The sequence below is a fragment of the Rhizomucor pusillus genome (genome assembly GCF_041956525.1).
Source record: "Rhizomucor pusillus strain CBS 183.67 unplaced genomic scaffold VTP01scaffold_2, whole genome shotgun sequence".
Classification (NCBI taxonomy): Eukaryota; Fungi; Mucoromycota; class Mucoromycetes; order Mucorales; family Lichtheimiaceae; genus Rhizomucor; species Rhizomucor pusillus.
This window is the reverse complement of record NW_027192144.1, coordinates 1015631-1042016: the sequence shown is the minus strand read 5'-3', so window position 1 is coordinate 1042016 and position 26386 is coordinate 1015631. Positions and strand designations below refer to the sequence as shown.

Below are 26386 nucleotides of genomic sequence, written 5' to 3'. Positions count from 1 at the left end.
TGTGCGAGGTAAATGAATACACCAACCCTTTACTTTATTCATCTGAACATCGACATGGCGTTATCTCCTTCCAGTTCAGTGGTATCCGGATCTTAAAAATAGACATCAAAATCTTAACAGTTCATTTATCCCTCAAACAACAATCCCTCTGACGGCAACAAACTGTAAAGTCAATGATGGAGCCCCTGGGAAACAAGGATTGTCGCACTATACTGTACATGTCTTGATGGCATTTATGCAAGATGCGACTCCTTTTTGCCACGGGATCTCAGAGAAGAAAGTACTAATTATGCAACATTTGATTTTCGGGAAAACAAGGTCTTTTTACTTGTAAAAGTATTAATGTTACAAAATTGCGTTGTTGTCGAGTGGGTGGGTGTAATGCCATGCTGTCAAAAATGGGTGAGGACAAAGGACAGGGGATTAAAGAAAAAAGAGGTGCATCTGCTTTAGGAACCAGTACATGTTTTGATGTTAAGAGAATACTAAAACTGAGTCATGCGAGTTGCTGTTGTAATAACACAATTTGGTACAGATACACGAACGCATCCTCGTTTTTACTTGAAGCGTAGATAGAAATTGATCTAAAGGAAAGTAGTGTGTGAATTAAGGTTCTCGACAAGGGGTCTTTTTCTTTCATAAACTTACGATGAGAGCAACCACAAGCAATGTGCAGAGCACTGCAGGACCCCATAGATCGTCGTAGCGACCGTCGATGCGGCGGTTGATCATCCTGGTAAGCGCACACGCAAATGTTTAGTGTTTCCTATTATTTTGTTGCAAGAAGAATGGCGATTTTCCTTACCATGCACGTTTTTCAAAACGATACAAGGCGTAGATAGCAACAACGGCGGATATCGCGATAAAGACACCGCCTATAATGCGAGCGGTTTGGTCACCAAAGTTCAGCAGACTTAGAGCGACTGTTAAAAGGAGGGCGCAGAATTGCAACCAAGAGATAAAAGTACGCTCGTTGGCAAAAAACACTTTAGGTTCGACTCGGACCTTGACTCGTCTTTTGCCAGCAGGCTCGTCTTCGGCAACAGGGATACCGAGTGGGGTATTGTTGGCGGATTTTTCATTATTATTATTCTTACCACCACGCATGCGTGCAATCCATTTGTTATCAAGGAATGGCTGGAGTGGACTGTTTGTCTTTGGAGGAGTGGGTTCGATGCTTTTGGGTGGGGTGGGCGGTTGCTCAACAACAGGAACAGGCACTGCAGAGTACTCCCTTTTGCTCGGAGTGCTGTAGCGCCAGCTCTCCTTTGCCGAGGCTGCGGCGGCTGTTGCTTTTTGGGAGTCAAATTCTACATCGGTTATGCTTGGATTATTATTATCCTGGCTGCTGCTGACAACAGCTTGTTGATTGGCTCGCTCGCGCTCTTCGATCATTGCACGACGGTAGCGACCATCAATGAGTGGTTTGAAACTCCGTGAACGCGTGAGGCCAATATTCTCGGCCCGAGGTTTCCGGATATCGACATTGAGTTCGGATAGCCACCAGGGCAGAAGCGGGAGCCGCTCGCGATAAAAATGGCAAGCGCCATGCAGGTACTTTGAGAATCGCGGCACTTCGTGAACCAAATGACTCTCCACGAGTGACGTCAACCAGGCAGGCGGTTCCTGGCCGAGGTGAGTCTGCAGTTTTGTTTCGAGAACAGCGTAGGGAAAGCGCAGAATATCGGCGGACTTGACATAATTGAATGGAAAGTCAATGCCGATATCGTTGCGGCGCCAATTGCTGGGAGGCTGGCGTCGGATTTGGCCATCCAAGTGGTCTTCTCTGATAAAAGTAAGGTCAGTGTCAAGTGAGATGCGAAGACGCTGGTCACCGGGCAGCTGGAAAGCCGTGCGATTGTAGAAAACACGAAGCATGGGCTCCAACTGCTTCTCTCTGAACGATGTCTGTATGCCTTGAGCGATAAAGTGCACGTTATCGACAGTTGGCGCATCAACACCTTTTGCACGATATTCATTCGCAATGGTAGCAGCGGTGTAAGTGCCGTCTACAAAATTATTGACCCTGTTCTCGTCAATTCGGAAACGATCCTTGACGGAAGTGCCATCAAGCCAGGGTGCATGATGCGTCTTGCGTTCAATAAAGATGTTTGGGCTGGAAACGGGACCATACCTAAAATAGCGACCATTAAAAAATATATTGCTCAGCAACAAGAAAAAAGAGATTGTCAAGATGTTTCTGTTTTCTATAAAGGCATTACCATCGAAATCGAATGGCTTCTGCGCCTTCATCCCGCTGCAACCGACCAGTGTAGAGATCGTAGTTTGGATTGTCAAAGTATATGCTCGAGATTGCGGAATCGGAAGGCTCATATTTTTTATCTTTGTTGAAGATGAGGACAGGCAAATGTAACATGATGATAGCCTTGACTTCGGTGATATTGTCAGGATGGATCCAGTACTTTGCAGTTGCTCGTTCGAATGCATTTTGATCGCCGCCTGCCGCTGAATTTCCAGTCGATTGTTTGCCCCTGTTTCGGCAAATGTCATGCAGCGCAGAGATGTAAATAATGGCGACATCGAAACGTTGCTTATCTAGAGGCTTGTCTCGCAACTTTTTCACATAGTCCTGCTTCAGATTAAGGCCTGTCCATTTATCGTGCTTTTTGAGAATCTTTTGGATGGCTGTAAAGTTAACGCGGGTGAATTTCGAAAGGTCATTCACGTCAAAAAGGATCTCGGTCAGGGCCTCGTCCATGATGCTGTAGTTGGCGTCGGAGGCCATATTGGGGTTCTTTTGCAGAGTCTGGATGGTCCGTTCACAGTAGAGAATACGTGCATCAATTTCAGAGAGCTTGGCATTGACAAAGTCGTAGACTTTGGTCAATTCATTGTCGAGCAATTGAACAAAGTCCGTCTCGTCACGGTCGTTCCAAGGATGGTCCAGCTGTCGGGACTTGAGCTCTTGCTTGAGGACATCGTAGGCAATGTAAGAGAGTCGCCACGGTGCAAATATGTTTTGCTGGAGCTCAAGGCCGTATTTCATTGAAAACTAGGTGGGGAAGAGGAGGAGGGAAAAAATTGCAAGCGAAAGATGGCAAAGGAAGGAAAAATAGAAAAGAAATTGCAGAGACGAATATAAAGAGGAGATGGGGGGACAGCAAGGGGGTCCCACTGCTGCAATTGGGCACAAAAGCGAGGAGGAGAAAAAAAAAGACGATGTCGGAAAAGGGGAAGGCGTGCAAGGCAATGACTCTGATGTTTGTATACGCTGCCGGTGATGCCGCTGTTGCTTGCTACTGTCTTAATTCTCAGGCGCTCGGCCAAGGGGTCTCCTGACACTTTACACATCAATCTGGTCTCCATTAAATCCATTGAATGATCCAACGGCATGTCTCTTGTTGATCACATTAATCTTCTTTCTTCAGGGCAGTTCGATCTTTATTTTTGTCTGCATTGTAATGATATTTTTTCCCCAGGGAACACCTAGTGGAACCCATTTTTTTTTGCGCGCATTGCTTTGTACGACTGGTATAACGCCAGATCTATATTCGAATTACCCAGTTTGTCTCAGCAGCTTAGTACGCTGCAATCTTGCCCGCCCATTTAGCTGCGCTGCTTGGCACCGACTTGGCATCAAAGTAATGAGTCAGCAACGAATAATTCGCTTCAGCTTGTCAAAGGGAAATGCTTCTGCACAGCGGCAATCACCGTCCTAACTATGTTTAGATATTTTCTTGTTTTATGCGAGCCGTCGGACAACGGAGGATGCACGAAAAACTTGTACACAGCTAATGGGATATCCCTGGGAATGTCCGGCCGGCTATTGGTTTGAACACTGTTGCATGGCGAATCTTGATTTCGTCAGTGTAAATGTGACGCGTATGTATGTGCATGCACTTTTGATGTGCCTTCTTTTAGAAACAACTACAGCGTGGCTGAAAAGGTCACGAGACCCGCATGCACAGAAGTATCTGTTGTTTACTTGTTCCGAAGAAGCGCCATTGTGGCCTTCTGCGAAGCCTCAGTCTTTCCACACAGTATCAGGCGAGACCACATGTCGTCTGGTCGGCCAATAATCTAGCTCGGATCTACATACTTCCATTCCGCGCAGTGTCCTAACAGGATGGTAACTGTGTATATGTGGGGTGGCAGGGGCATCATCCCAACTCCCTCCTCCTCCGCTCACACCATCGTGACAGAATTCAGCGTGATGCTTCACGTGCTGCAAGCGAGTGCCACCCAGAAAGAATGATCTGGACAAGCTCAGCATCCAAATTTGACACGACGATGCTGTTCCCAGACCAACTTGTCGTCGTCCTTTTCATTTAGAATACCCGGGTTCTACTTGGCGTCCACGGAAAGTGTATACGACTGCACAGGGCAAGGCGCGTCACAAGGTTCCACGCACTCGGATATCCTTGCTTTTCGTTATTGACAACAACAACAACAATGATACATTGTAATACTCGGTGTTTGTATTGGTCGTCGTGCTGTTTCCGGCATCCCCATTACTATTACCGCCCCGCTTTCGGCAAAAAAATCGTTTTCGGGTGACACGTTTTACCGCAAACTCATCATTTTTCTAAAAAAGTTCCCTCAAAATAGCAATTATGTGCTCACATCATCATCCTTGCTGTTCTGTATCTCTCCCATGGCATCTTTGTCTCAGGTCATGGAATGTTCGACAATAGAAAGACTGGATTTAGACCTGCTAAGTAACAACATTCCTCTTGCATTTGCGAAATTAGCAATTGCGGCATTTTTTTCTTCTTTCTTTCAATTGGCAAAGGGGGAGCTGGGGCCTTCGATCTGACCAACATACCCTAAGAATGCTATGCATTACATAACCTCATACATGTATGCAAGAACGGCACCATTGGCATTTCTTTGCTAATAATAGTCTGCGAGAAAATCAGCAGCTTGTAATTACATGGGAAGTTTATTTTGTGGCACTCTGTTTTTAGGTTGATCATTGCGGACGGGCTCGAATCGTACTCTCGATCGCTGCATAGCTCAGACGCACCAGTGATCCAAGAGATTACAAACAAAGCAATGAACCTGCGACCGCAGAGTAATTGTTTTGAAGGATATCTGCACAGCTCAGTTGCGTCTCAAGTAGATAGACTCGTCTCTATCCATTCATTTTCGCGCTTCCTCTGGTTGCGCACACAAATAAACGAAATGAACGGATGAGTTTTCTTCGTGTGACAGACTCATCGTCTCCGGTGCCATTTGTCAAAAAAAGAGCTTCCCTGTGATACGCATTAATACATCTGTGTGTGAGACCGATCCAGTTTGCATGACCCTGATGAAACGTTAATATAGAACTTGTTCACACGCTAAATAGAATGCTAAGTGTTATTCGAACCCTTAGCGACAGGGACAAGTAACTACATTCTTTCTACAGCAGTAAAAATAGGATAATATGCTCACTGGTTTGCGAGGATTAGAAGAAATTGATTAGTCAGAGGCATATGTAAGCTTTATAACATAAAAGAAATGACGAAGTTAAATTTCAAAGACAGCAGTACAATCAAGAGCAAATACAATGCACCAGAAAGAAACGAAGGGAAGATATCGAAGAAACAAAAGACTTTCAGTACATTGTTTGATGTATCCAACTGAACAACCATACATATTACTTACGCAAAAAGCATTCCCGAGTCCACGGGGACCTCCCACGCACCTTAGATATAATGATGTAATAGTATCTTTGTCATATACAAGGACAGTAGGAAGAAATGGGGTTGATTCAAGAAATCAGTGCTTACGCCCGAAGGCGGCCTGTGGTGAAAGAGCTGCTCCTTTCGCACGAAATGATACATGCCGGGCTAAAAGAGTCCAACTGCTTAGAACTGAATATTCGATATTGGGCATTGGATCTTGAAGCAACTCATCGTCGATAATAAGCAAAGGTGATGTTAAGAGCAAAAATACGTTAAGCAAATGCACCAGGGTCAGGACAGAGGCTACTTCTGAGACAGCCAAATCAAGTACTGTGAGTGCCAGTGATTTCAATAAGCAAAAGTATAACAAGCTTACCAGGATGCAACAAAAACCGAAGCAGAGCCAAACGACGACAAACACGAATGCTTCATCTTTTTATATATTTTATCTATGTATTCATGATTATATGTTCTCACGCAATATGGTTTCACTGATGTACAGGTCATTACGTCTGAAGGCCGTCTGCGAAGTTTCGTATGTCAATCTGGTAGGGAGCTTATCACTAAAACATACAACCTAATCAGAGTCTTCTTATAGAAAAATACACAGCACACTTATGCATTCAAGCTAACACCATTGAATTGTACAGTTGTACAAAAAGCCAGCTTTTGATAACGGTATGCATGGAGTATGAAGATACTTCGGATGGGCAAGCATGGGTCTGGAACATGTAAACGACGTTGACAGTCTCTGGATGCATAAGAACAGGTCAATAATGGACCCTTTAACGCGTTGCATTGATGCAACTGTGCTGCTGAGAAGACCTTTGGACATATTGGTCTTCATACTCTCAGAATCCCAAATACGAAACGAAGAGATAGGACCACACTGTAAGAAACGATGGGGCCGGGACCAACAAATTGTTATATTTGCTCATGAGATTCTTTATGGTATATCATACAATACTAACGATGCTAAAAAGAGGATAAAAGGAAAAGAGAATCAAAGTAAAAACAGCGTAGCACAAGAAATGAAAGGCCAGTGATCAGCGGAAACGAAGATTAACAACTAGATCAAGAACTATGCCTGCAGATGGGCATAGTTCTGAATCTGTTGATGACTCTGTCGCGCGTTTCCATTTTCCTTGCCATTTTCTTGTTGAAGCTGTTGCTGCTCTTGGTTTTGCTGTTCTCCTTGCTGGCTCTGTTGCAGCTGTTGTTGATGTTGATTTTGCCCATTATTGAGCTTTCCATTCTTCTCCAACTCTGCGATCTCGGCAGCAGCTATGAAAAAATTGCCAAGGTACGGATCAGTAACCACTCTGGGCAGACTTTATAAACATCACAAACTTACTGAGGAAACGACCACCCGGTCCTCTAGGACGTCTCATGGCATGTCTGTGGCGACTTTCATGCAGATATGGCTTTCGAGAACGTCCAAACTTTGTCATCTCTTCAAGACGTAAACGAGCAGCTCTGCGTTTCAGGATTCGGTGATATTGCTTGGCGTTCACGTATAGCGGCTCCTCTTCAGCCGGCTGAGGAGCTGCCGGTGGGGCAACGATCATTTCACCGTTAGGACCACGATACAACGATGGATTCAGTACTTGCGCTTGCGCCGTCAACAACGCAGCAGCCGGCTAAAGACCACTGGTCAATCAACACGATAGTAATAACGTAATGATTACACATCCTTACCAGTGAAACCTGTGGCTGGCCGTAGCTGTATCCAAGTGGCGATCGTTGGCCGTCACTCTACATTATTTACGTGAGATTTCAAAGCAACTTTGCATAAATAAGCGCTTTTACGTCGTACGTTGGAGCCTTGGGCTGAAGATTGAGGGCTACTTGAACCAGGGGAGGTGCTGCTTGGGTAGGACATTGTTCGGTGCTTGATGAATCGCTACCATCGTTACCGTTTACTCAAATTGTTCAAGAAAAAGAGGTTTGCCGCTGTCAAGAACTCACTTTTTTCCTAGCGCGCGTTCCTAGCGGGGTACTTTAGGTTCGTATGTTATTGGCTAAAAGACGAAGAATTGTGATAGGGCGAAACGGCTCTCCACTCCCATTGGAAGCGCCCGCTTTTTTCTTGATCAGAATTCGGGCAGTTACACAACGTCTCATGACTTTCGGGGCAATCAAATATGTCCGTGTTTTAATGTTACAAGTTACTTCATACACATAAAATCCTTTTTCTCGAATGGTGATAGCCTGTATGGTCTTGTTGACTTATCTACATGAAGTGATCGCAGAAAATGACTGATGCAACTTAAGATATTCAACCATTAAAAGCCGAGATCACCCTACTTGTCGTTGATCTTGCACTTTTATGATCTTGAGATCCGCGGAAGAATAGCTACTTTCGATGTAGTCAATACTTAATTAATTATTATACGCTGCTGCTAATTTGTGCCTTGAAAACTTTACAGCAACAACGACGGTTTGATAGCTCTTAAAGGTTTAGTTACCTTTATAATAATAATCTAGGATGGGATATCTCAGACGTAACCTCAATAATGTCAACCTTTTTGCCATCAGACACTTGTGAAGCTATGAACCTATACACAAACAATAATGCTGTAGTTTTGCCTGATGAGTATCAGAGTGGTTTGTCGACCGCCGGCTATTCCTTTCGGGGTTTGAAACCTCACCTTGTCTTCAGTGGAGCAGTCGGGCCCGGTTGTCAAGCTTCAACACACATTTAAACAGCACAATGTTTGGCGTCCTACGAGCATTACCACGAGGAGCAAAGCGCTTTCCCATGAGCAGCAAACGAGGACACAACTACTACAAGGGTGCGATTATTGGTGGTGCTCACTTTGGTGTTTTGATTTTCTCAAAGTTGATTCAATAGGTACCGGTAGCGGTGCTATGGGCCGACACACCAAGCGTGGTGGATACATTATCGACTGGAACAAAGTACGGACGTACGTCGTACCTGACCTCGAAGGATTTACTGTAAGCTGTCACCAAAACATAAGCTGTATTTCGTTCTGGTTATTTACATATATGCCTTTTCGTAGCTCGGTCCTTACGTCTCTCGAAAGGCAGACCTTGCAAAGAAAGAGAAATAATGTCCATATTCCCCTAACGTCCAACTTTTCACTGCAAAGAGCAAAAACTGTAATAAAGCAATGCACCATAGAGCATATAATTTTGTGACAATTCGGTATGCTAAATTTCGACTGTTGTTATTCTCCTGCCGTTTTCCGACCATTGGAACCCGATGCATCGTCAAAAATTTCGCATTTGAACAAGTATCCTGTAAAGACGGTTGATGCAAAGCAGCTCGATGTGTATATAAGACATGTAAATTATATCATTTGTCCCTGGAAAGGGCTCGTCGCACAACATCATGCAAAATGGTCAAGAAATTTTGCTCACAAAAGCCACACACTCACTTCCCTGCATATCTTCTTCAAAAACCTGGAACAGAATGACCAGATATACCAATATGCGCAAAAAGACGCACGTTAAGGCGGACGATGCGATGGTCGTTAACCCTTTGAAACCTAAAGGAAAACAGTCAGCTGAAACGAACGGATCACAAGATCCGATCGGTAAATGTCAAGGAGAGAGATCCTGTTGAATCAGTGAACTCGAGCTAATATTAGCACTACAGAGAAGCAAAGCAACTCAAGAAAGATGCAAAGAAAAGGAAACAGAAAGGAAAAGAACAAAAAAGCACCATACTCGAATGCAGACAGAAAGAAAAGAAAGATGGTTAGCTTTTAGAGTTTGCAATTCATGCGTTGCTGCATTAGGCTAACCATGCGTTCCTATTTCCACAGAGATGTTTAAAGTGTAAACAAATGGGACATTCTGTCAATGAATGCCCGTCGCAAGCGAACGGTGCAGTGGGAATATGCTATAATTGCGGATCCACAGAGCATGCACTGAAGCACTGTAAAAAACCACGGAATCCAGGTACGTGCATAAGTTGATGGCTGTATGCGGTTAGAGGAATGCTGACGACAGATTAGATGAACCATTGCCGTATGCAAAGTGCTTTGTATGCAACGAGCAGGGTCACCTTTCGAAGCAATGCCCGAAAAATGAAAATGGTATCTATCCTAACGGCGGAGCATGCCACAAGTGCGGATCAAAAGCGCATTTGGCAAAAGACTGCAGCGTAAACGTCGATGAGGATGGCGAACCGTTAGCGGATGGTACAACTACGGTCGGCAAAATCGATTCAGAGCAGGGTGCCGACGACGACGACTACCATATCTTTGTCGACAAGAGCAAAAACAGCAAAAAGAAGAGCGAATGCAACAACAACAAGGCACCAGTTGCTGCTGTCAATCCACCAAAAAAGAAGAAAATAGTAAAGTTTTAATGACGTTCACGTTCATCAATGTACTCCTCCTCGTCAAAACCTTCATCTTCATCGTACACTCCATCATACTGTGCTTCATCAATCGAGTCCAAGTCATCGCTATCCTCTTCATATTCTTCCGGATCATCATCCTGCGGGCGATGAGGTCCTGTCTCTGGGTTCAGTTTCATCCTTTCCATTGTCAAACTGGATCGAAGAACCGTATCAATAAATGCATTGAACTATGTAAATGGGTAGCGCTGTACCTTAAATCATCAGCTAAACTTTCAGATGTTTGTGCCCGTGATTTTATAGATTCGGCCTTTCTGCGCAGTTGTTCGTCCTGATGTGCAACCGCTGTAAGTACGTCATTACATTCAGTTGCATCGTTTAAGCTTGCCTTTATGCGCTGCTGATTCTCATTTTGAAGCTTAACAGATTCGTCCATACTCATCAGGCGTGTACGTTTCTGTCTCGTCGGTCGGAGGACCATTAATAGCGTGAAACCTACAAACTCGATCTGCGCAGTAATACCTGATTATTTGAATCTCCAGATAGTGAACCTCGAGCTGCGAGCATCGTAGTATTTCCTGATCCTGCCTTCTTCTTTGCTGGCTCAAGTTTCATGGCTGCAACTCTTTGAGTCATCTTGTCTTCCTGCCCACCGCTCTCTAATATTGAATTTATGCGTTCAAGGCTGTTTTTCAGCTTCGCTCCTTTATCCGGTAACGTGTCCACTAAAGATCTAGAGTAGCAGCGTTGGTGTGAGCAGAAGTCCAGTGAAGGGGGCTTTTCATGAGCAGATCTTACACGTTTTCTAACAATCGCTCGTTTTTCGCCTTTAAATCTAGTAGCTCGGACCGGGTCATAGTCTCGAGATCTCGTACCGACGATGACGAGAGACCACTTGTAAGCCTATTGTCGCTACCTCGTTGTTGCCGTGTTCTTGCACTTTGGAGCTGATTTAGTATATCTCTGTTCGTGATATCCTGCTGCATGGTTGCCCCGGAGAGTTGTTGCAGTAAAGTATGGCTGGAAAAGGTCAGCTCTGCTGCCAAAAATGTTTATGCAAACAATCCCGGGCCATCTATCTCCTCTTCTTCTCCATTCCCACCCGCCTTTTGAAGCTGAGCTACCGCCATGCAGGACTGGGATGAAGACGACAAGTCATTTCGGGTACTCAGTATACAGTCCCATATGGTAAGCACCGGAAAGCCCGAGTTGGAAGCGCGTTAAGTTGTCGTTGCTAAGGCTAAACACAGGTTTCTGGATACTGCGGTAATGAAGGACGATCGATCAGGCACAAAGCAGAGACCAGAAAGTAATCTGACGGTTCGCATTTCAAGGCAACAAGGCTGCCGTGTTTCCTTTGCAGACCTTAGGCTTCGATGTTGATATATTAAATACTGTGCAATTCTCGAACCACACAGGTAAAGCTTTGAATGTTCTAGAGAGAGATAAGAAGATCCGACTCGAGAGAACAATGTGATTAGGCTATCCTTCCTGGACGGGCAAACGTCTCAATGCCGAGGAAGTGCAAGAACTTTTTGATGGCATGGAACAGAATGGACTTTTCGGCGACTATACCCACGTCTTGACAGGTATTGCTTTTAATTTCGGATTAATAATTCGTACATCACTGTTGATAGTACATTGTAGGTTACATTGGGAACTACGCTATTCTCGAAACGATCGAGAAGACTGTGAAGAAACTCAACGATCAAGGATCTAAGGTGATCTATGGTAAGTGTCTAACTTTTTTATTTTTTCGATCTGAATATGCATGACTTACATGTTCAGCATAGTGTGCGATCCTGTCATGGGCGATCTAGGTCGGATATACGTTGCACCAGAAATTATCCCGCTATATAGAAATATCCTTCGCATTACCAACGTTGTTACGCCAAACCAATTCGAAGCCGAGTAAGCATAATCATAAGATTACGTGACAGCTTTTCTTTTCTTTTTTTTTTTAACGGCCCACGCTAGACTACTTTCAGATATCAAGATAGACTCACTTGCGTCCGCTAAATTGGCAGCCAACAAATTGCATGATTTAGGCGCACCCAACGTCATTATTACATCGTTGCACCTGTCAGTCCATGACATCCCTTCCGATATCATTCTTCCTGACGCTGATGAGAATTCGCTCTATTGCCTCACCAGTCAACAGGGTTCCGAGCAGCATCTCATCTCGTTCCCGACATATCAAGGCTACTTTACAGGCACGGGCGATTTGTTCTCTGCTCTTGTTGTAGCTCGATGGCAGGAGGAACTGTCCAAAGCACCTGGTTCTCCATCGCTTGCCCAGGCGACGTTGCGCGTAGTCGCGTCTGTAAACGCGGTGACGCGTCGCACATGGTTAAATCAACAAAAGCACATTAAACAGTTGACGCAGGGCCAAGTACAGCAGCTGAATGCACGTCCCAGTGATCCTGCATTGGTCCGTTGCTGCGAGCTTCAGTTGGTTAAGGGTAGACGTGATATAGAAAATCCAGATCTAGAATGTGTCAAAATGACAAGACTGTAGAATTAGTTTATTTTTAGATGTACACCTTCTTCAACCTTTTTTTCCTAGTTTTTATTACATATGCTACCGCTTTCAGTACAAGACCTCGGGGCAAAGGAACGCTATGCAACTTCCAAGTCTGGAGGAGTCATCAGTGGTCGCTACACACGGATGCTCTGTTGCGTAGGCTTCTTGGTGCTGGCTACCGTTGCCCTCATGGTTCGCCTCGGAAATCCTGAAAGAATGCAATTGTTCGGTGTCAATGCACAGGGAGAGAATCTGCAAAAGCAAGGTGCAGCCATTGCAGCTATGGATCAGGAAGACGTTCCCCTTGTAGCAACAATGACGGAAGTTGCTGCAGAAACCCAACCTCAACAGCAGCAGGACGATGCGCCGCCGTTGTACACGGAAATCGAAGAGATTGTCCAGCAGCATCCATTGACTGTCTTTTCCAAAACTTATTGCCCGTATGTTTATCTCCATCTTTAGAAAATTTAATCGCTCTAACTCCCCGGCATCTATAGATATTCTCGAAAAGCAAAGGAAATTTTGAATGAGTACCCTCTTCGATCACCGTACCACGTTGTTGAGGTGGATCTTCGAGGTGTGTGATCGATGCATTGAAAAGAAATGACTTTCGCAAATATTGATTGATGCATTGTAGATGATGCTGTGCAAGTCAAGCAGCTTCTTGGAGAGGTGACAGGACGAGACACGTTTCCCAACATTTTTGTCCATGGATTCAGCATCGGCGGCGCAAATGAACTAGAGCACATGCATCGTAACGGTCACCTGATGGAAATATTAAGAGACAACCATTTGATTTCATAAAACTGCATCGATCATTAAGCATTTGCGTATTTACAGTGTCGATATCATATACAGCGACCGATTGTTACAGCACCGCTTTAGCGGTGATTTTCTAAACGTCCTTTCAGTCGATATCCTCATACCAAAGACATCTCTTGCATACCTCATTGCAGTATGGACAGTTTCCAAATAAAACATTAAAGCTGCGAGTAGTCGTCGGATTTGATCTCAACCACTGAAGGAGCGCTGTGTGATGAGTACGTGTAGTTACTAATTTTTGCTGTATGGTTATCCATACCTCGTATAGACAGTAAGGATGGAATCCACGGTTGCATTGGTAATTTGCGCATACAGCATCTGGCACCTGATGCGAATGTTTAGGGTGCAATAATTTGTAGGCGTAGCAAATGCCACATTCAATATCGCTTTGAGTATCTTGCGACTTCCCGTCTGCACCAGCCTTTGGAACTAATTCTTGACCCAGGAGCCGTTTCAGGTTGGTGTACGGTGTATCATCAGTGTTCCTACAATGAAAATCAAAAACAGTTGATGCAACGCTTCCAATATACATACTCTTTTTTATCAACATACCAATCTTGATTAACCTTTTGCCACATTTCCCATAATTTACCAACTCTTTTCTCGTTTCCAAAGAACCTCAAGCTCTGAAAATTTGATCTGGGATGCATTGGATCAATTTCAACGTGTAAAGAACAATGATTTAACAACGCAATACGCCGCCAGGTGTCCCTCCTCTGCGGTTTCTCCGGATCCAGTATCCTGGTTTCATTATCCAATTCTTCCATGCAAGTAAAATAGTCTTTGTAAGTCTCAACGACTTGACGGTAATAATTGTAGTTATCAATAAGGGTATAAAGCGTGGTGGTGGTTGTTGTTGCCGGGGCGTCGTCGCTAGCAGGAACATCGACACTTACAGTCGGTGCTGACAGCGGATAATTGGAAGATATCGATATATGAATCTCGTGCTTTCTGTCGTCAGAATCCCTTTATGATATGTCTAGAAGTATGATCGATCCAAGTTTAAGAATGGAGCTCACCATAGCATGAGAGTGAGATTACTCATGTCTCGATCCATGTGCCCGAGCTTTTCGTAACCGATTTGGTCCAATTCTGCAAGGACGGCCGAGTATCTTTTCGATGAAAGCTTGTCGCTTTCGGAAACTCGTTTGCATTGATAGGCACTCTCTGTCTTAAAACCATTGTCAATAAAAAGCGAAATATTCTCTGACATCTCATAGCAGCCTTCTTTACCAAGATACTCTGAAACTCGGAAAAGAGCATGTTGATATCAGGGCACCGAGCTAGGCGCTTCCTTACTGCGTCAAGATTGCAACCACGAACAAGTCGTTGCAGCGCAGAATCGCCGTAGATCTGAGGCAGACCTTGATCATCTCGGGAAAGGTGAATTTCGACAAAATACTCTTCATTCTAAGCATGGAGCATGGTAAGAGAATGTTGCCAAAATCCATAAAGAGCAGCCGTGCTTTACGTTTATCTTTAGAAATCCTCTATATTCTCTTCCTTCACTGTCTGAAGGGGCAACGAGAGGTTGCCCATCGATGTCCATGACCTTGGCGGTACGTGCACCGAGAAAGGTTAAGAGCGCGCGTATCGTCCGTGTCTCGGACGCGACTTAAAGAACGAGTCCCGCTCAAACCTTTGTTTCCCGTTTTCCTTGACACATTCACAAATATACATATACCATGGCAGCAACGACCAATCACAGTGTATCCAAGCCAAGAAGTATGACAGCTGGCGCAAGGAACGTTCTTCGTTCCAATGATTCGGCCAGTTTATGGAATTGTACTTTGTCTCCAGGTACTGACTGTCTCCCTCGCATGCAAGCTCCAACGAGTTAAAATAATGACACACACTGACTCTGTGCACAGGCTGGACTGAGGAGGAGTCAGAGATATTACGAAAAGCGCTCATGAAGTTCGGTATCGGCAACTGGGCTAAAATTATCGAAAGTGGTTGCTTGCCCGGCAAGACAAATGCACAAATGAACCTTCAGCTTCAACGTTTACTTGGCCAGCAGAGTACAGCCGGTACTATTACGCTATACACACCATCTTTCAACTCGATTATCTGACGATGACTTCTACAGAATTTGCTGGTCTTCACATTGATCCCAAAGTCATCGGTGAACGCAATTCTAAAATTCAAGGTCCAGACATCAAACGCAAGAATAACTGTATCGTGAACACCGGTGGTAAGAAGAATACTCTACTGCAAAAAGAGGAGAAAACCATTGGTAAATCGTATTTTTCTTCAAGGCAAACTTTCAAGAGAAGAGTTAAGGCAGCGTGTTTTGAAGAACAAAGAAATGTATGTATATCACTTAACGGCAATGATGTTACAATACACTTAGCATGTTCCTAGGTATGAATTGCCCGAGTCAGAGTGGAAGGACATTGAACTGCCAAAACCCGAGGATGTAAGCTGAATATAGAAACATAGTGAGTATAGACAGATCACGCTCACGTGTCTTTATGTAGCCTTTACTCGTTCTTGAAGCGAAGAAAGAGGAAATGAGAAGATTGAAACAGGAGCTGGAGAAAGTGCAGGCTAAGATCCAGCAAATGCGCAACTCACAGCCTGCTCGTATGGATAAACTAAAGGTAAGTCGAGAACATCCATGGAATATCCGGTTTGAAAATGCTAACAGTGTAAAAAGTCTGAGGTAACGCGATCACCTTCTCCGTCCCCTTCTGTTTCAATCGACAGCCCGATGGCTGATAACGCCATCGTGGTAGATTAATCCAATTAACCATTTGTTTGCTACACAAAAAACTCTTCATGCATCCTGTTTTTCTCTATTAAATGCACCTACTGGTCCTTTAAATGCATTTACTGGTCTTGCAATATATGCTACCTGGTCTGGATCTATTTAGAGAAATGCTTAAACATACATTGAAGTGGCTGTCAACGTTTCTCTTGGCTTTTCAGAAACGGTATTGCTATAGATGATTCGTTCGCTTTGTTCTACATAATGGAATCAGCGCAGCCATCCAACCTGCGCCACATTGTATTCCTACTGAGTGGCTATCCAGAAGTAGTTTCGCCACCCGTTGCATTGCTTCGTTTGCCAAGAATTAAACTGAAGTATTCAGATCTATCCGATTCTTGCTGACCACGGGATCATGATTTCGAAGGTGGTTCTTGCCTGTTTGACAATCAAATTATTCACATGGGTGAGGGGAAATATATCGAAACTTACTCTAAATGTGCAAAGTTCAGAATGATTTTTACTGCAAAGATGCGGGGGCACGAATAGCCATTTCTAGCAAGAGCTGATAGCACAGCCCTCTGACGTGTTGCCGCAGCACAATGCACCAAAGTAAGAAACCTTCGCCACACTTGCCGTCTATTCACACACACGCACCTCTTTTTCTTCCTTCTGCTTTCTCTTTCTTATTTCTTGCACAGACACACACAGGCACAGACACACACACACGCAATGCCAAAAGAGATGCGCAAACAAATCGTTATTATTGGAGACGGCGAGTGTGGCAAGACCTCGCTCATGATCGCGTTTGCAGACAATAGGTTTCCGCCCGAGGTAATAGCAGGAGAACGGACCTGGCCACCTTTGTAGAAAAGAAGAAAAGTCGCTTAAATGTCTTTCATGTAGTATGTTCCTACCGTATTTGATGCTTTCAACAAGGATATCGAGATCGATGGTCGAAGAGTGAATCTGTCACTGTGGGACACTGCTGGTACGTATGCCGCGATTGCAGAAAAAAGATGCAGCCAGCCAGTTAACCCACACGCGCTCCATATAGGTCAAGAAACATTTGATAAATTGCGGCATCTAATGTACCCCGATTCAGACGTCGTTTTGGTTGCATATTCCATTGCTGATCCGGTCAGTCTGGAAAACGTGCGGGAACGGGTAGGTGGAATATTCATCTGCCTGGATTTCCAAAAATGCTAAGCGAAAGATATAGTGGGTACCTGAAGTAAACCGGTTATGCCCAGGCACGCCGTTCATTCTGGTGGGCTGCAAAAAGGACTTACGGCACGATGAAGCGACTATTCGCAAATTGGCAAACGAGAATCTGAGTCCTATCAATTACAACGAGGTTGGATAGTAAATGCTTACGTGAAAACGATATTTATGCTCATTGCCTTTTACAGGGCTACGCATTAAAAACCGCGCTCCGTGCAAAAGGTTTTGTAGAATGCTCAGCAAAACTTTTTGAGAACGTAAACCTTGTCTTTGAAATGGCGACACGGATAACATTGAAACCGGACAAAGTAAACGCTTGCTGCTTTCTGTAATCTCGCATTTACATAGCGGGAAATATCCTGTCTAATTTCCCTTCTCATGATCGCAAGCACCCTGTCTATCTTTAACCTTCTCCCATTGCTCATTCAGTATGTCATCTTCCTTCTAACTTTATATCGTATATTATTTTGTGAAACGTAATGTATCCACACATTTTTGCTGTCTTTTCATTTCTTTTCCTCTTCCAAACATGCAAGAGAGAATCGTTTATTTACTCCCTAGTATCCATTGGTTCAGCTTGTTTTGAGCTACTTGCACGTTTCTGCTTTTGTTCACGCTTCCAAGCTTGTATCTTTTCCTTGAGCTCCGTTGCAGGTTGCACCATATCCATTGTAAGAGGTGCGCGACTGAATGGATCTCGAGTATCACCAAGCAAGTGAGCCCGGATGGTGCTTCTATCAACAATCGTGTTCGATGTTGGAAGTAATACAGGATCCTCCATGACACTGGAAAGAATGGGGTCTAGAAACAAACAGTTAATGTCTGGATCAATCCAGAAATGGACATCAAACTTACCAAGAAATTCGTCTGGGACATCGCCGAGTTCTTCCTCTTCTTCCACGCCACACTGGATGGCCTCCTCAACCTTTTTTACAAATGCTTCCAGAGCGGCAATATCGTCTGGATGCTTTAGATGGTGCTTGGTCATAATAGAAGCAGCCTTGGAAAAGTATTCTTTCCTGTAAGACCGCCCATCTCGAGCTACAGCCTCGACGAAGGCTGGACAGTTCAGGTGGAGGTAGATATCAATGATCTCGGAAAGCAATCTGCGTGGGTTGAAATGATATTTCTCACGATTTTTGACCTACAGACGATGCGCGTAAGAAAGTCGACTCTAGATTTCTTCTATTTTGCCTTTAGCTTTCCTTGAGTTCTGTGCATTTCGGTCCCACAAGCTGTGCAAGGTTGTAGTCAAGCATGGCTGCTAAGCGATCAACCACTTCGTTCACCATAAATGGCTCGACTACTTCGCCAGATAAATACTGCAGCATATGTACAGTCTCATTTCCAAGCGCAACGTATGACTGTGCTTGACGTTCTAAAGCTCGAAGTGTACCTTCCCTTTCTTGGCGATGTTGCTTATAAAGATTTTAGACAATGTCATGTAACACGAGAATGGGTTATGCCACTCACCTGCGACTGGGCTTCCCACTCTGCTTGATTGTCCATCTCAGTTTGTATTTGATGTATCTCTGATAATTTGCTAAGACTCTCGTCCAAAAGATACGTAACATCGCTCATCAGCATGTTGACAAATCTAGTGAACAGCTCGCTGTTTCTATTTTTGAAAGCGAGTTAGCGAGTATAGTCATCAAATTCTACTTGCAGATGTACATACTTGCTCTGCTCTCGAACCTTGGCACGATGAGCCGGATGTGCCCAGATAGTCTTCATAATATGACTGATATTGTAACGAATGTTGAATTTATCGTAAAATTGCGAGTTCGCGCCTGTTTGCTCGACCTCTGCATAAGTCGTGTGAGTACGCAGTTGACCATCTTTTCCCACAAACCAAGGTATACTGACCAACGTAAAATGACATCAAGGATGGAACTAGGTGCTCCATCGCTAACGGATGTGAATTAAGCATTGCCTCCAGTTCACCCGGAACTCCTTTGGCAATCGGATATGTAAAGAAGAAAAGGATCTAACACATTTCGTCAGCAAGGTCCATATGATCTTTTTGAATGCAGTACTGACTTCTACAAGTTTCGCTTTAAGGTAAGGGTTCGTTATATATTTGCTGTTTCGCAAAAAGGTGATAATGAATGCAACAAGTTCTTCCTGAGGATTGCTCTTGAAGACTGGTATATGATAGCAATACCTGAATTTTCAACATCTAGGTCAATAATGCGTAATCCGTTGGCACCCATCTCTCGGTACTTACTTTCCGAGGAAGATGAAGAATTCTACAACATCCTCGATGATCCATTCTGGAAGCATAGCAAATACTTCTGGCACATCATTTGGCAGAGGCAAGCTCACCGTTTGCCATGGATGCTTCCCAGCTGGGTCTACCAGACGTATCAACCATGCCATTACCAGATTGTAGTATCTCATCGCATGAGACAAAAATTCTGTATCCATCATCATTGCTTCGTAAGCTATTTTATGCATCGACATCTGGTCGAGGCGAGCCTTTGCGAAGAAATAGAAAGCGCTTAATTTGAATGATACTCTCCTTTACGATTCGCACTTACTCTAAATCTTTTTGCAACAAAGTCCTGCATAACTCCTTGTGGCGTCTGCATTCATAGATCATCCATAAGTAACGGGTATCACAATATTTTGCCCTTTCCACTCACATTTCGTATTCTTGCGACTTCTTCTTCCATTCGCTCAGTCTGTCGCTTTAGCTCGGCATATTCTCGCTTGAATTCATTGTAATTAACGAATGCTCGGATAGGACCATAGTGGAAGAAAGAAAGCGTAAGGAAGAAGACGTCAGTAATAAAATTATGGCCTTCAGCCCCAGGTTAGTAAGTGCGTTATCAAATATCTACTCCCAACTTACTCTTAGATGGACGATCGTCGCTGTAGTATGCATCTGATTGCTCTTTAGATCCAGTTATCTTGGTTTCTTCCTTCACATCTAAACGTCTACTAGTTCGGAAGTAGGTGGAGTCGATCTTATCAATCTAAAAGCACAGACTCGTTATATAAGGTATTTAATAAGAGCAGAAGAATTATCCTGTTATCTACCTTTGATGCTTTGACATCCAGGAAAGGATCGCAAAACTTTAGTAATATGACGGCAATGTTTTGCATGAAGCCTTCACTTGCGACCGTCTGAGGATCGACTTGCATTTGTGCACGCTTTTCATTGAGATGCAGTATATGAGCAAAGTAAGAAAGCACTGCTTCGCGCGCTGCAGGTCCTGATCGGATGATATTGTTGATGACTCCAAACATGACGCCCTACACATTGCTCGTCAAAAATTGATACCGAGAAATCTGGACTATCTTCTGTCTAACCTGGATATAATGTACAGTGCCTTGCAATCCATTCATTCCTGACTCCAAATCAGCCGTATACCGTTCAGCTGCATTTTGAAAGAGGCTCTCTGCCACTTTGGGCTACAGTGGAGAAGGTAACAAGATATTGAGTACTGCTGCTATCTTCCTTCGTCTCGCAAAAAGGCTACATACAGCACTGTCTGGATATGCTGTCAATCTTAAGAAGGGTCCCAGCAAGGATAAAGTTTCGATGTTGTCGGCTGTCGCGTTAGCAGGATCGAATTCCGGCATCGTTGTAAGCTATAGTTGTTGTCAGCTTCTACCCTGCAAAACTAACGCTTCCACTTACCATGCTGGCTATAGTTTTATTTTCACACAAGTATGAAAGTGCCTGTTGATACCATCAGTCATTTCATTCCGTAGGATTGGAGGTTTCAGCTTTTCCGTACATTTAAACTTTTCTTATAATCTCCAAGGATATCCATGCTGCGAAGCCGACTTGAAATTATATAAACAGCTGCACCGATTATCTAAACAGTTGTTAATTTCGGGATACAATGCACATTTAATCTATCTGCTTACAGTTTCAAGGCCGTCCTCAGCAAACCGAGCGACAAGTTCAGCAAGATATTCATCAGGCAATGCAAACTCCTCCATCAAATATGGTACAAGTTGCTCGGGTCCAAGAGGCTTTCCACTAATGGTTCCCCGTACATGATTAGTTCGGGATCTGATAAATTGAATGTTGAAACTTACTTCTGTAACTGTGGAAACATATCCGGCATTTGGATGACCAATCCAGAGTATGAAATGGTGAGGTTCTTGACAGTGTCGAGAACTTCAACTCGTTTTTGGAAAACCAATGGATCAATATTCTATATAACTGATTAGATAAAGCACCATGCCGATAAACAGCCGGTTCTAACTTGCCTTGCTCTTAGTTTGCATGTTGCATTTGATCTCATGCGCTCGCTTCCAGCATCCAAGAAGATATTCAAAATCTGGCACTCTCAAGTCTTCTCTGACATCCTCAGGATACTCATCCAACGGTTCATTCGGATCAATGGACAAGCGTGACACCAGGACACGATCAAGCAGCGATAAGGTGATCCGGTACGGTTTCGGTTCTACTACGATGTCAGCATATTTCCACCAGTACATACTCTGCACACTCTAGATTCCAGCCTTACCATTCTCCTCTTCTAACTCTCCAACTAGAGAGTGAAGATAGACACATTTGGGATTCTTCTGCAGAGCATCCAGCTACGTTATTTAATTTAGCGGTTCTGTAGAGGGTGATCCTTCAATGCATGTATGCATACTGTCAAGCTGACTTGTAGGATACGTGTCAATGCATCATTTTGCCAGTCTTCAAAGCTTTTTGCTGGCACTGCAGTCTTTGCAGGCGTACTGACCGGCTGCTGCGCTTGTTTCGCTGGCGATTGCTGTGTTGGCTGCGGTGCGTCATTCGTCATCTAACAAGAACCCGTGTCAGCTTGCTTGAGCTGTTCATACCGGGTAAAAGATATTGTGTATACCTTGGGCGTGGGCGTTGGCGCCGGTGCCGATGCCGGTACTGGTGCTGGTGCTGGTGCCGATTTAGGAGGAGTTGGAGAAGCAGTAGTAGGTGTTTTCCTTTGCTGTTGAGCTTCGGCCTCTGCTCTTCTCTGCTGCTCCTCTGCCTGTTGCTGTAATTTAGCCAAGCGCTTCAAACGGATCTATAGGTCACTGTAAGGCGCCGGTAAAATAGAAGTCTATATCGAGTAGCCTAGAAACCTTGTGTGCATCCGAGAGTTGATCGGTAGGTTCCATTATGCTGAACAGGGAAAGAACACGAATTTCCAGCACCTGCTGCATTTGCCATTTCAGGCCATTTCTCGCACAGATTCACGTATCAAATCATAGTTATTAGTTATTACTATTCTATTTACATTGTTGAAAAAAACCCTCTAATCTACAGATTGCGTCGAACATACATGGTAAATTCATATTGTAATTCTTTGTGAGTTTGGATCCCTTGAGGCACCTGTTGTTCCACGAAAGCTTCTAATTCCTCGTGGCTCGCCACTCGGAACTCCTTGTCGTTAATCTCTGGGAAGAAGGTATCACAATCGACTTTTGATCTAACTCTTGTCAACAAAATATGCGAGCAGAGAGCATGCTTAATAGCGATGGTGTATATCTGCGCGCCACCTATTACGAATGTTCGAGGATTTTTCTTGGGATCAATGGCCTTGAATGCTTCTTCCATACTGCTGACCAGCAGCGTCGATGGATTGCCCGCGTTTTCAAGTTGCCTGTATCGAGAACTTTAGATTTTCTGAAGAATTGTTTTTATATAAGAATCTTACGCACAAGTCATACGAAGGGTTTCGAGATACAACAATGTTGAGTCGGTCAGGCAGAGGGCGAAATTTCGGAGGGATACTCTCCCAGGTCACTCGTCCCATAATAACAGCGTTCTTTGCATCTGGATCTGTTAATGAATCCGCAGGAATGTGCGTTGTAACGTGCTTAAAGAATGCCATGTCCTTTGGAATTCGCCAAGGCAACGTGCTCAGCATTCCAATGCCATACTCCTCTGTGGCCGCTACAATTAGGGTGAAGCTGGACATTTCAAGTCGCGGAAGAAACGCGCGCCCAATACGCGCTGCTTTTTAGGGAAGTTTAAAACCTCGTTGACCGCCAACTTTGACACCCAGCATTGACAATGGGATCTATTGTGGGACATTCTGTCAATCAGGTCAGTCGCGCTTCAAGGCCTTATAAGCTTACGGCAACTTATGCAGACTTACGTAGTTTGGTGATTTATACTTTACGATCGAAACCGATACTGAAGGTGCCAAGCTAACGGAGAAACGTGAAGCAACAGAAACCCTCGGTTACGGGCCGGAAGACGTAGAGGTTTATCAATATTTTTACAATGATTTCCCTGGTCACTTCGCCAACATGGAATCTACTACGCGAGGTCCTCTTCAATATAATATCCAAAATATGATTGCAAACTACATTGATGCTGGACACTGTAAGTTGATATTTGGCATGAATGCAAAAAGCTGTGCAGTGGTCTGATATTATTCCCAAAGTTGAAGCTGCGTTGGATATTATTGAAAGCACAATTGCTGCAAAAAGGAAACCGTCAATGTAAGGTGTATATATCATCTTGTTTGTTACAGCCAACAAGCTCACTGTAGATTGCATATACAGATCCGTTATTCTATCTTTAATCGATCTGCTGTTGAGACCCAAAGTAGTACATAGACGATGCTCGAAAAAAGAGCTCCTGTTTATTTGCACAAAAGCGCAAAGGATGCTCTTTCATATTCTGGAGAATTTCGGGCCCGAAGCTTTCGACAACATTTGGTACTTGTTTCGGTCGATCACAGCTGGACGATTACATCAACGCCAGTTAGCGAAGATAGTATCGCTGGAAATCAAAGATGAAGACGATGAGGAACCATATAAATGCTCGCTTTCCGAGTTTGAGGATTTCTGGGACCTACTGGGCGAATGTGTTAATTTCAGAGGAGGATCGAAGAAAAAGACGAAAGAAGCAGTGCGACCTTCTTTGCAGGCACCGGGAGGTCATAAACGACGTCGAATGGTATTGGGTTTTCTGTTGACACTGTTGGAAACCGACTTACGAAGTAGACAAGGTATGGGCTTAAGAGCTGGATCTACAACTGACGGTTAGGAGGACTAACTCTATATTGTAAATAGGAAGCAGAGAAAAGCTCGAGAAATGTATATTTTTGTCATTAATACGAACGGACGGGACCGGGCAGCGGACGCAGCTGGATCGCTATCTGGATATCTTGTTCACACCATTTGGATACCAACTTGACAGCGAAGACGTCGAGAAGAATGAAACAGATGCTGAAAGTATAGATTATGCGGGGCGACTCATGAATATGGTATGTTCATCATGCAAGGGCGTTTTTTAGTGGCATCCTATTCGCTAACGACAATGAAAAAAGCTGGTCATCATGTCCTACTGCCACAACCTTATATCCGTCGATCCGTTAATCGAACAATCTTATCGGAAGTTCCTGAAATTAAGTGCCGAAGGCTGTGCCAGTTTCATACAGGTGATAAAAGTTCCAATCATCCCGTGATATCCCATCTGATCGTGAATATTAGGTTGTCAGATGCACGACTTACATTTCTAGTCTGTTAGACAAAGTATTGACAGACGCCGATTGCTCTGCCGTCAATGAAAAGTTGATGCCACTTCGGAAAGCGAACGCATACAGCTTAGCGAAGTTGCTAAACTTCAACATCCGGACGAAACCGCTGCAACTGCATACTATGGAGGATGTCTACCGGCATGTAATGATCATTACATGGCGTTTCATGAGCTTCGTGAGCGAAAAGACTATGCGCTGCGATGTATGTCAGAATGAATGCATCAGACCAAAAGTTATCTGGGCGTTAGACCTTATGGATCAAGAAGCGTCTTTCAAGCTTATGACAAAAGGCCCCATGAGCTTAACAAAGTTACGGAGACACGTCGATAATATGATGGACCGAGTAAGAGGATCAGGAGGAATGGATGAACAAGTAGAGAAGGAATACGAGAAAAAGATCAATTGGGCGCTGCAACTCATCCAGCTAAGTATGACAACGTAAAGCAAGAAAAAGCTTCTAAATGCACAGAAATTGCCGATTGGGATTGTCATATGCAAAGCTGTTCAGTCTCTCTGCTTCTATGTGTGTACAAAAATAAACTGTTCCTCGTTGGAGTCCAGAACTTTAACGTTGTGCAAACTTTTTTTCTTCGCTTTTAAATTAAGCAACGGAGAACGTACATTGATGGTCAACGCCCAGCTTAATTGGATCATTGTTACGTGAATAGTAGGAGGATGTTTGTACTTTGTTTCTTTAGACTAGTCAACAGAGCAGGAAAGGGGGAGGTGAGAGAGAAAAAGTGAAAAGAAAAAAAAAAGAGATAGAAAGGGGAAAAGGCAGTGCATTCTTTTCTTAAAAATGTAAATAAGAAATAGTTTACAAATAGAGAGCAGAGTTTTGTTCCGTTACATGATTGATAAAGAAAAAAATAATGAGCTTCTTATTATCCCGGCTACGAAAAGAGAACGCGTTTAGTGGACGTCCGTGATCGATTCCTATCGCCCATAATGCTACATACCAGAAGAGAGCTCTAAAACGTTCGTATGCATGAGAGAGAGTATGTTTGTGTGTGCGTCCGTGTACTCCTATTTCAGATCGTGTCCGCAGTGTGGACACCACGTTGTGGTGTAGTATTTTTTGTGTAAAAGACAATAGTTCGTGTTTGGCTGTGGTTGACTGTGGTTGCTCAAATTTGACTCTGCGGTTCGAGAGAAGGCCATGACGAAAAGTAAAGAAGAGTGGAAAAAGAAGCGGAAGAGCAAGAAGGAAAAGAGATCCGTGGATATGCACAGAGTGAAGGCCTGTTTGCTTTTGATTGGTAGGAGCGTCCACAGGACGCAAAGGCCACCTTACCACAAACTGCCCTATTCTGTCAGCGATCCCGAGTAATTCATGTCATACGAGGCAGGAGAGCACAGATAATGGTCAAGGACCCTGTACTCCACCATCTTTGCCAGCCCTGGATCTGATACTTTCCCCACCACCACCCGAGTTACCACCTACAAGCTTGTTCTTCTAACAGAATCGGGGAGCACAAGCCGAGCCTCCTCCCACAAACTAGGATCCACATGCTCTGAACACTTGCCATGGGTAACCACCAAGATGCTCCCATGATCCATCCGTGTAACTCGTTTCTACACGGCCAAATCCTCGTATCACAAATGTAGAACTACAGTATGGATTAAAGAACGGGAAAAGTTCGTAGGGAAAATTTTTGTGAC

The 26386-nt window shown here is 44.0% G+C and overlaps 15 protein-coding genes across 15 annotated transcripts; 7 read left to right on the top strand and 8 right to left on the bottom strand.

Annotated features, from left to right (window-relative positions):
• Positions 1-557: 557 nt before the first annotated feature.
• Positions 558-3007, bottom strand: VTP01DRAFT_4512 (uncharacterized protein; the record flags this gene model as incomplete). Its single annotated transcript, XM_069383202.1, has 4 exons — positions 558-584; positions 649-733; positions 806-2134; positions 2223-3007. The coding sequence occupies 4 exons, from the start codon at positions 3005-3007 to the stop codon at positions 558-560; spliced, it is 2226 nt and encodes a 741-aa protein (XP_069243926.1).
• A 2717-nt stretch (positions 3008-5724) lies between these two features.
• VTP01DRAFT_4511 (uncharacterized protein) lies at positions 5725-6391 on the bottom strand (the record flags this gene model as incomplete). Its single annotated transcript, XM_069383201.1, has 3 exons — positions 5725-5960; positions 6141-6193; positions 6264-6391. The coding sequence occupies 3 exons, from the start codon at positions 6389-6391 to the stop codon at positions 5725-5727; spliced, it is 417 nt and encodes a 138-aa protein (XP_069243925.1).
• A 320-nt stretch (positions 6392-6711) lies between these two features.
• VTP01DRAFT_4510 (uncharacterized protein) lies at positions 6712-7512 on the bottom strand (the record flags this gene model as incomplete). Its single annotated transcript, XM_069383200.1, has 4 exons — positions 6712-6914; positions 6985-7270; positions 7329-7385; positions 7447-7512. The coding sequence occupies 4 exons, from the start codon at positions 7510-7512 to the stop codon at positions 6712-6714; spliced, it is 612 nt and encodes a 203-aa protein (XP_069243924.1).
• Positions 7513-8343: 831 nt separating this feature from the next.
• Positions 8344-8704, top strand: VTP01DRAFT_4509 (mitochondrial 54S ribosomal protein mL41; the record flags this gene model as incomplete). Its single annotated transcript, XM_069383198.1, has 3 exons — positions 8344-8425; positions 8485-8588; positions 8654-8704. 3 exons carry the CDS (start codon positions 8344-8346, stop codon positions 8702-8704), a joined length of 237 nt encoding a protein of 78 aa, XP_069243923.1.
• A 362-nt stretch (positions 8705-9066) lies between these two features.
• On the top strand, positions 9067-9961 carry VTP01DRAFT_4508 (uncharacterized protein; the record flags this gene model as incomplete). Its single annotated transcript, XM_069383197.1, has 5 exons — positions 9067-9190; positions 9253-9353; positions 9422-9557; positions 9614-9864; positions 9959-9961. 5 exons carry the CDS (start codon positions 9067-9069, stop codon positions 9959-9961), a joined length of 615 nt encoding a protein of 204 aa, XP_069243922.1.
• Positions 9962-9965: 4 nt separating this feature from the next.
• VTP01DRAFT_4507 (uncharacterized protein) lies at positions 9966-10946 on the bottom strand (the record flags this gene model as incomplete). The annotated part of the gene is made up of 5 exons (XM_069383196.1): positions 9966-10155; positions 10215-10291; positions 10349-10417; positions 10483-10693; positions 10759-10946. The coding sequence occupies 5 exons, from the start codon at positions 10944-10946 to the stop codon at positions 9966-9968; spliced, it is 735 nt and encodes a 244-aa protein (XP_069243921.1).
• A 142-nt stretch (positions 10947-11088) lies between these two features.
• Positions 11089-12478, top strand: VTP01DRAFT_4506 (uncharacterized protein; the record flags this gene model as incomplete). The annotated part of the gene is made up of 7 exons (XM_069383195.1): positions 11089-11148; positions 11211-11226; positions 11295-11378; positions 11442-11549; positions 11608-11691; positions 11754-11871; positions 11938-12478. The coding sequence occupies 7 exons, from the start codon at positions 11089-11091 to the stop codon at positions 12476-12478; spliced, it is 1011 nt and encodes a 336-aa protein (XP_069243920.1).
• A 60-nt stretch (positions 12479-12538) lies between these two features.
• On the top strand, positions 12539-13288 carry VTP01DRAFT_4505 (uncharacterized protein; the record flags this gene model as incomplete). The annotated part of the gene is made up of 3 exons (XM_069383194.1): positions 12539-12924; positions 12982-13061; positions 13122-13288. 3 exons carry the CDS (start codon positions 12539-12541, stop codon positions 13286-13288), a joined length of 633 nt encoding a protein of 210 aa, XP_069243919.1.
• A 103-nt stretch (positions 13289-13391) lies between these two features.
• On the bottom strand, positions 13392-14855 carry VTP01DRAFT_4504 (uncharacterized protein; the record flags this gene model as incomplete). The annotated part of the gene is made up of 6 exons (XM_069383193.1): positions 13392-13502; positions 13566-13791; positions 13859-14272; positions 14326-14477; positions 14540-14716; positions 14778-14855. The coding sequence occupies 6 exons, from the start codon at positions 14853-14855 to the stop codon at positions 13392-13394; spliced, it is 1158 nt and encodes a 385-aa protein (XP_069243918.1).
• A 136-nt stretch (positions 14856-14991) lies between these two features.
• On the top strand, positions 14992-16049 carry VTP01DRAFT_4503 (uncharacterized protein; the record flags this gene model as incomplete). The annotated part of the gene is made up of 7 exons (XM_069383192.1): positions 14992-15106; positions 15178-15336; positions 15396-15500; positions 15565-15616; positions 15671-15725; positions 15787-15909; positions 15966-16049. The coding sequence occupies 7 exons, from the start codon at positions 14992-14994 to the stop codon at positions 16047-16049; spliced, it is 693 nt and encodes a 230-aa protein (XP_069243917.1).
• Positions 16050-16748: 699 nt separating this feature from the next.
• VTP01DRAFT_4502 (uncharacterized protein) lies at positions 16749-17572 on the top strand (the record flags this gene model as incomplete). Its single annotated transcript, XM_069383191.1, has 5 exons — positions 16749-16850; positions 16923-17007; positions 17074-17183; positions 17239-17373; positions 17429-17572. 5 exons carry the CDS (start codon positions 16749-16751, stop codon positions 17570-17572), a joined length of 576 nt encoding a protein of 191 aa, XP_069243916.1.
• Positions 17573-17790: 218 nt separating this feature from the next.
• Positions 17791-22349, bottom strand: VTP01DRAFT_4501 (uncharacterized protein; the record flags this gene model as incomplete). Its single annotated transcript, XM_069383190.1, has 22 exons — positions 17791-18041; positions 18096-18384; positions 18473-18658; positions 18714-18858; positions 18919-19045; positions 19107-19227; positions 19281-19404; positions 19468-19718; positions 19781-19825; positions 19886-20043; positions 20095-20218; positions 20283-20498; positions 20556-20657; positions 20730-20837; positions 20887-20928; positions 21120-21234; positions 21294-21381; positions 21464-21667; positions 21728-21800; positions 21860-22012; positions 22076-22255; positions 22314-22349. 22 exons carry the CDS (start codon positions 22347-22349, stop codon positions 17791-17793), a joined length of 3138 nt encoding a protein of 1045 aa, XP_069243915.1.
• Positions 22350-22491: 142 nt separating this feature from the next.
• VTP01DRAFT_4500 (uncharacterized protein) lies at positions 22492-23152 on the bottom strand (the record flags this gene model as incomplete). Its single annotated transcript, XM_069383189.1, has 2 exons — positions 22492-22834; positions 22893-23152. 2 exons carry the CDS (start codon positions 23150-23152, stop codon positions 22492-22494), a joined length of 603 nt encoding a protein of 200 aa, XP_069243914.1.
• Positions 23153-23247: 95 nt separating this feature from the next.
• Positions 23248-25166, top strand: VTP01DRAFT_4499 (uncharacterized protein; the record flags this gene model as incomplete). Its single annotated transcript, XM_069383186.1, has 7 exons — positions 23248-23280; positions 23337-23562; positions 23624-23681; positions 23745-24193; positions 24258-24451; positions 24515-24625; positions 24678-25166. The coding sequence occupies 7 exons, from the start codon at positions 23248-23250 to the stop codon at positions 25164-25166; spliced, it is 1560 nt and encodes a 519-aa protein (XP_069243913.1).
• Positions 25167-25541: 375 nt separating this feature from the next.
• Positions 25542-26284, bottom strand: VTP01DRAFT_4498 (uncharacterized protein; the record flags this gene model as incomplete). Its single annotated transcript, XM_069383185.1, has 3 exons — positions 25542-25617; positions 25684-25863; positions 26169-26284. The coding sequence occupies 3 exons, from the start codon at positions 26282-26284 to the stop codon at positions 25542-25544; spliced, it is 372 nt and encodes a 123-aa protein (XP_069243912.1).
• Between the last annotated feature and the right edge of the window lie 102 nt (positions 26285-26386).